The sequence below is a fragment of the Marmota marmota genome, unplaced genomic scaffold (genome assembly GCF_001458135.2).
Source record: "Marmota marmota marmota unplaced genomic scaffold, marMar, whole genome shotgun sequence".
Taxonomy (NCBI): domain Eukaryota; kingdom Metazoa; phylum Chordata; class Mammalia; order Rodentia; family Sciuridae; genus Marmota; species Marmota marmota.
In genome coordinates this window covers 13,186,916-13,193,907 of record NW_026000082.1, presented here as the reverse complement: position 1 = coordinate 13,193,907, position 6,992 = coordinate 13,186,916, and the positions used below count along the sequence as shown (strand labels likewise).

Genomic DNA, 6,992 nt, shown 5'->3' with positions numbered 1-6,992 from the left:
GGGGAGGGGGGATAGTAGAGGATAGGAAAGGCAGCAGAATACAACAGACACTAGTATGGCAATATGTAAATCAATGGATGTGTAACTGATGTGATTCTGCAATCTGTATACGGGGTAAAAATGGGAGTTCATAACCCACTTGAGGCAAAGTGTGAAAGATGATATATCAAGAACTATGTAATGTTTTGAACAACCAACAATAAAAAAAAAAAAAAAGCAGCCAGTGGGGGCTGGGGATGTAGCTTAGAGGTAGAGCACTTGCCTAGCAATCTCCAGTTACCCAGCTTTAATATTTATTGCCTAAGCATTTAATAAAAATAGGGATTAGTCATTATTAGGGTTTAAATATGAGGTGTCCCCCAAAAGCTTAAATGTGAGACAATGCAAGAAGTTTAGAGGTGAAATTGAGTTAGGAGAGCCTTAACCTAATCAGTGCATTGATTCACTTGAATGGATTAACAGGGTGGTGACTGTAGGCAGGTAGGGTGTGGCTGAAAGAGATAAATTACTGGGAACATGACCTTGGGGGATATATTTTGTCTCTGGTGAGTGGAATAGTCTCTTTGCTTCCTGGTGCCATCTCCAGAGCTGCTTTCCTCTGCTACACCCTTCCACCATGAAGTTCTGCCTCACCTCCAGTCTGGAGCAACAGAGCTAGTTATCTATGGACAGAGACCTCTGAAACTGTGAGCTCCAAATACACTTTTTCTCCTCTAAAATTGTTCTTGTTAGGTCACAGCAGTGAAAAAGCTGACTGACACATTTAGTGATCAAAGAAAGATGTATTTGTTCCCTGGAGGGGAGGGGATAAAAATGGGATTGCCCTGGGATCCAGGGTTCTTTTTTTTTTTAAGTTGTCCATGGGCCTTTTATTCATTTATTTATTTATATGTAGTACTGAGAATCGAACCCAGTGCCTCACACATGGGAGGCAAATGCTGTACCACTTGAGCTACAACCCCAGCCCTCCAGGGGTCTTTTTTAAAAGTATTTTTTACGGACACAATATCTTTATTTATCTATGTATCTATCTATCTATTTATTTATTTATTTATTTATTTATTTTTATGTGGTGCTGAGGATCCAATCCAGTGCCTCTCATGTGCTAGGAGAGCCCTCTACCACTGAGCCACAACCTCAGCCCTCCAGCGGTCTTTTTAGCCAGGAAACTTATATCTGTCTCTGTACCATTCAGGCGTTTATGTGTGTGTGCACACTTACTTATTCGGCAGACACTTACTAAGGCTTTTTCATACGCTAACCCAGAGATGAAGTGGACTTAGCTCCTGTCCTCAGCAGGTTTCCATTCTAGAAGAGAAGCCAAAACATGCAGGCAACTACAGTGTAGAGTGTTGAATGCTAGCTGACTGAGCCAAAAATTGGACCCAGGTGTGCCTTTCTACTCTCCCACATCACCTCCCAATTGTGCTCACCAGTGTGTGTGTGACTTTGTGCTGTATTTGTGAGTATGTGCACTATTTGCTAATATATGTTTTTATGGTAGGGCATGTGTGAACCCATTTATATGTATTGTGTACTTATACCCACACATGTTCATCTGTGCGTACACATATCTGTAAACTCATGAATGCTTGTTTCTTATGTGCCTGTGTGTGCTTGTGTACATGTATATGTGAGATAATATACATAAATATGTATACTGTGTACATACTTATTGCCTAAGCTTTTAATAAAATTAGGGATTAGTCTAGTGATCAAAGAAAAAGGTTTGTGTTTGCTGGAGGGGAGGGAACAAAATGGGATACATATGTACATAGTGGGGTTTTTGTTTTTGTTTGTGGTGCTAAGGATCAAAATCAAAGCTGCACACATTCTAGACACACACTCTACCACTGAGTTCCAACCCCCCTTGTGTATATGAGGGGACATTAATTGTTGGGGGAGTCTCATATGTGAGCATGTTGGGGCAAATCTAAGTACATTCCTTTCACTGAGTTGTGTATATGCATGAGCTTTGTTTTGTTTTCTTTTTGCCATCCAGGTGTCCCTAGTGGTAAATGTGGCTAGTGAGTGTGGCTTCACAGACCAGCACTATCGAGCCCTGCAGCAGCTACAGCGGGACTTGGGTCCCCATCACTTCAATGTGCTTGCCTTTCCCTGCAACCAGTTTGGCCAACAAGAGCCAGACAGCAATGGAGAGATTGAGAGCTTTGTTCGTCACACCTATAGTGTCTCTTTCCCCATGTTTAGCAAGATTGCAGTCACTGGCACTGGTGCCCACCCTGCCTTCAAGTACTTAACTGGTGAGTCCTATCCCTTCTTGCCCTCACCTTCCCTCAGGTGGCTGAAGCCATGGCTCCCTGGGCAGCAGAAGCCACTGGCTAGCTGGGTAATCTGGGGCCCTTTTCCCTTCCTGACCCTCTCAGGTGGATTGATATTTTATTCCAGTACTAATCATTAAGTAAAGTGGGGGAGGGCCAACCTGGGGGGGATTCCTGCCTAAGAATATCTCCATACCTGGTGCCTTGCAGTTCTTCCTCAGGGTGACTCCTAAGGACTTCTCTGGGTTTCTATTTTCATATAAATAGGCTCCTAGAAGGAGATTGGCCCTCACACTTTAGTCCATGTGGATTAGTTGAGTTTATGGACTGAAGAGGAGAAACCAAGGCACACACAAGGGACACCACATACTTGGAGAAGGCTGACCAAGATGGCTGACAGGCATTTCCAGCCCTGAGCCAGAGGCAAAGTCTGTAGACCATGGAAGGGAAACCTTCTAAGCTAAATAAACTACCAGATGTGAATGTTTCAGAGTATATCCCTTCTCTATCCCTAGAAACCTCAGAGCCACAAAATGGGGTCGTGGACCAAGCTTGTCATTATGAACCTGTTTCTTCCCTCAGGCCTTTTTCTTCCCTTGGGGGTTCCATTTTTGCTCTCTTTCATTCCACATTTCTGGTTTCTTTGTATCTTTCACCATAACCCCACTACCTACTTACCTGTAGGAGTAAATAAGCAGCAATAGTAAAGCAAACAAAATGTCCTTTACCAAGGCTGGTTTATGTTTTGCTTCTCCAGTCAATTCCAATGTTTGCTTTTCTTCTGTGTGTTTTTGTTAGTTCTTTCCCAGTTTCCATGATCATAGATCAAATCTAACCTTGCTTTTAGAAGCACCAAAGGAGATGTTAAAATTGCATAAGCCTGAGACCTACTGAAGCAGTGCCCCCAAACCTTCCAATGATTCTGATGCAACCAGACCCAGGAGGTTGAGGGTTAGGAAGGCAAAGGGACCCCTGATTATTCAGCTAGCCAGTGGAATTCCAGGAGAGGATACACAAAGAAGTACATTTTGTTCACCTTCTTCCTTTTTCTCTAGAAACTTCTGGGAAGGAGCCCACCTGGAACTTCTGGAAGTATCTGGTGGCCCCAGATGGAAAGGTAGTAGGGGCTTGGGACCCAACTGTGTCAGTGGAGGAGATCAGGCCTCAGATCATGGCACTGGTGAGGAAGCTCATCCTGCAGAAGCGAGAAGATTTATAACCACTTTGCCTCTTCTCCCACCAACCCTGTCCCACCTATCTGTGTATAAGTGACCAAAGCAAGCTCAAATGGTGCTTCAAAGGGAGAGACTCACTGATTCTCTTTCCATCATTCTTATCCCACCTCCCCTTTCATTCTTATAAGGGGAAAATTATAGTATTTTTTGAATCATAGAGCCACCAGAAGGAACTCCTGGCCAAGAAGAGCTCTTAGTAGTGAATCACTAGTCAATGAAGACATGTGGCAAGTAGAAGCATATCTGGCAATAATCTATCCTCTCAGGACTCTGGAAAATGGGGCCAGTTCCTACCTCACAGGGATGTTGTGAGGATTAGGATGGAACACCTGGGAAAGTGCCTTGGGCAGTGCCAGCCAAATAGGAGGCATTCAATAAATGTGGTGTGTTTTTTGCATATAAACCAAAAAATAACTTGTGGTTAATAAAATCTTATACCCAACATAAATTTCCACCCAATAGAAATCTAGATCAAACATTTATTTTTTTGTTTTCCTTTGTGTATTATTATTATTAATTACAGAAGATGCAAGTTCCTGGACTGGGGATGTAGCTTAGTGGCAGATCACTTGCCTGACATCACATGTGAAGCCCTCGGTTCAATCCTCAGAACCTAAAAAAATAAAATAAAAAAGAAAGAAAGAAAGCAAATACCTTGTAAAAATCCAAAAATAAGGATAATGTAAAATAAAAGTTAAAGTCCCCCCCCCCTCATTTTCTATAATCTCACGCCTTGGAAATAAACACTGTCAGCAATTTGGTACAAAAACTTCCATACCTTTTTTTTTTAAATCAAGCTAATCAGTATTGCCCCCCCCAAAATTTATAGACCAAAGGTATACTACAACAACAACAAAAGCAAAGGATATAAATAGGTAATTCACAAAAGAATACAAATACCCAATGAGGACATGAAAAGATATTCAGATTCATAGGTTGGAAAGATTTTTGAAATGATAATACTCATTTTTGGTAAGGATGTAGGGATATGGGCATTCATATAAACTGTTGATAGGACAAAATGGAACAAGGTTGTTTTGGTGATGATCTTTTATTTTATCCCCTTGGTACAGAGGATTAAACCTAGAAGTGCTTTATCATTGAGCTACATCTACCAGCCTTTTTTATTTTTTATTTGGAAACAGGGTTTCACTAAATTGCCCACACTGCCCTCAAACTTGTGATTCTGCTACTCCTTCCAATTAGCTGGGATTTCAGGTGTACACCACTGCATCTGACTGGAAATATCTTTTAAAACAAAATCTTTTTTTTTTTTTTTAGGAGAAATTTTTTTTTTTAGTTTTCGGTAGACACAACATCTTTGTTTGTATGTGGTGCTGAGGATCGAACCCGGGCCCGCACGCCAGGCGAGCGCGCTACTGCTTGAGCCACATCTCCAGCCCTTAAAACAAAATCTTTGTATCCTTTGCTCTATCATTTCCTCTTCTAAAAGACTCTGAAACCGTGTATATGTACATATAAACAATAATATGTATGTATACCATTCATAAGAGTGAAATTTTGGATATAACCCATATGTTTATCAAAATGGGTCTGGTAATGGTACAAATCTAAATGATAAACTAATGCAAATGTTAAAATGAATGGGCTAGAGGTGGGCACGGTGACTCACACTTGTAATCTCAGCAGCTGGGGTGGGGAGGGCAGGTGGTTGAGGCAGGAGTTCAAAGCCAACCTCAATAAAAGCAAGGCGCTGGGGCTGGAATTGTGGCTCAGCGGTAGAGCACTCACCTTGCACATGCGTGCGAGGCACTGGGTTCAATCCTCAGCACCACATAAAAATAAATAAAATAAGAGTACTGTGTTCAACTACAAGTAATTTAATATATATTAAAAAAAAAAAACAGAAAAAAGCAAGACTTGCTAAGCAACCCAGTGAGATCTTGTCTCTAAATAAAATACAAAATAGGGCTGGGGATGTGGCTCAGTGGTCAAGTGCCCCTGAATTCAATCCCTGGTACCAAAAAAAAAAGGAAAAGAAAAAGAAAAAAAATGAATGGGTTAGATCTGTATAAGCCACCATAGAAAGTTGTCCAAAAGTGAAAAAAAGGCAAGTTGTAAAACAGAATGAACACATGCACAAACATATACAAAGACAATATAAATAAGTATAATATTTTTATTAAATGTTAAGTGAGAGGGAAGAATATAGACTAAACTGAATGAATGGTGGTTGCCTATGAGGGAGGTGGGGTGAGATAATAAGGTCATTTTCTTTAAATATTTCTTTAATGTCTGCATTTTGTGCATAAAATATATACTTTACTTTTACATAAATGTAAAGTGGCAGCTAAATACTGTGGTGAAGGGCAAAGTCACTGGTCCATAATTCACCTTCCAAGCAGCCTTCTCAAAGTCTAGAGATTCAGATTCAAGTCTAAGTGGTGCCCCTGACTCACAGACAGCAAATTGTTTCATCTCTACTGTGCTTCATTTTCCCACTGGACAACCAAAGGATCAAACTGCACGGACAGTTCTCACGGTCTCCCTTAATGGTCCTTCTCAAGAGCTTCCCAGAGGGCTGGGGATGTGGCTCAAGTGGTAGCGCGCTCGCCTGGCATACACAGGGCACTGGGTACTCAGCACCACGTAAAAATAAAAATAAAATAAAGATGTTGTGTCCACTGAAAACTAAAAAATAAATATTAAAAAATTTTCTCTCTCTCTCTCTCTTTCTTTAAAAAAAAAAAAAATCTTCCCAGAGTAGATTGAAGGCTCCCTGTGGGTTGAACACAAGCCTTGCTATGGTGGCCTCCAGCCTGCCCTCATAAACTCTGCTCCAAGCTCCAGTTCTGCACATGCTCATGTGCACACACACAATGAAACCCAACTATCACAGAAGTTTTTGTGATGGGCATCTCAGAACCACATACCCCTGAGCTATCTTCCTCCATCTATACCCACTCTCTCCGGCATCTATATTTTTGCCTTCTTTCGCTCCCTTCACCAAAGCCATCTCTTAGCTCCCAATTGTGAATCCAATGAACATCTCTCTGATATTCTACCTAAATTCTCAGCCACATGGGACATTGCTGACAAAGCTCTTCTCTTTGACACATTCTTTTCTCTAAGCTTTCCTGCCACTGTCTTCTCTTAATTTCCCCTTATGTCTCTGAGTTTTCCGTTCTTGGTGTGCATTGACGTCTCTTCCTTCTCTACTCACCCCTTCTCTGTTGGTTTTTCTTGAGGCCTAGAGCCTCTTTTCTTACTCAATGTGTTCTGCTGCAGTCACCTCATTTTTTTCCTCATGCTTTTGATCACCATCTATGCCTGGATAACACACAGCTGTTATACTAAGCTGAACCCATATCCACCTGCCTACTGGGCATCTATAAAGACACCTCGATTCAACAGTGAAGATCTAAACTCATTGCCTTGGCCTGACACACCTGCCTCCCCTTCCACCCAGCCTTTGCATCCCTAAACTTTGCTTTCATACATTATTCAATTTCTG

At 41.4% G+C, this 6,992-nt stretch overlaps 1 protein-coding gene across 1 annotated transcript in view; it reads left to right on the top strand.

The window, feature by feature from the left end:
- Gpx7 (glutathione peroxidase 7) overlaps positions 1 to 4,405 on the top strand; it is a 12,434-nt gene extending 8,029 nt beyond the window's left edge. Inside the window, exons 2-3 of the mRNA XM_015484991.2 lie at positions 2,003 to 2,264; positions 3,338 to 4,405. Coding sequence (XP_015340477.1) covers positions 2,003 to 2,264; positions 3,338 to 3,501 — 426 coding nt within the window. The 3' untranslated portion in view covers positions 3,502 to 4,405. The remainder of the gene's footprint in view (positions 1 to 2,002; positions 2,265 to 3,337) is intronic.
- The last annotated feature ends 2,587 nt before the right edge of the window (positions 4,406 to 6,992 follow it).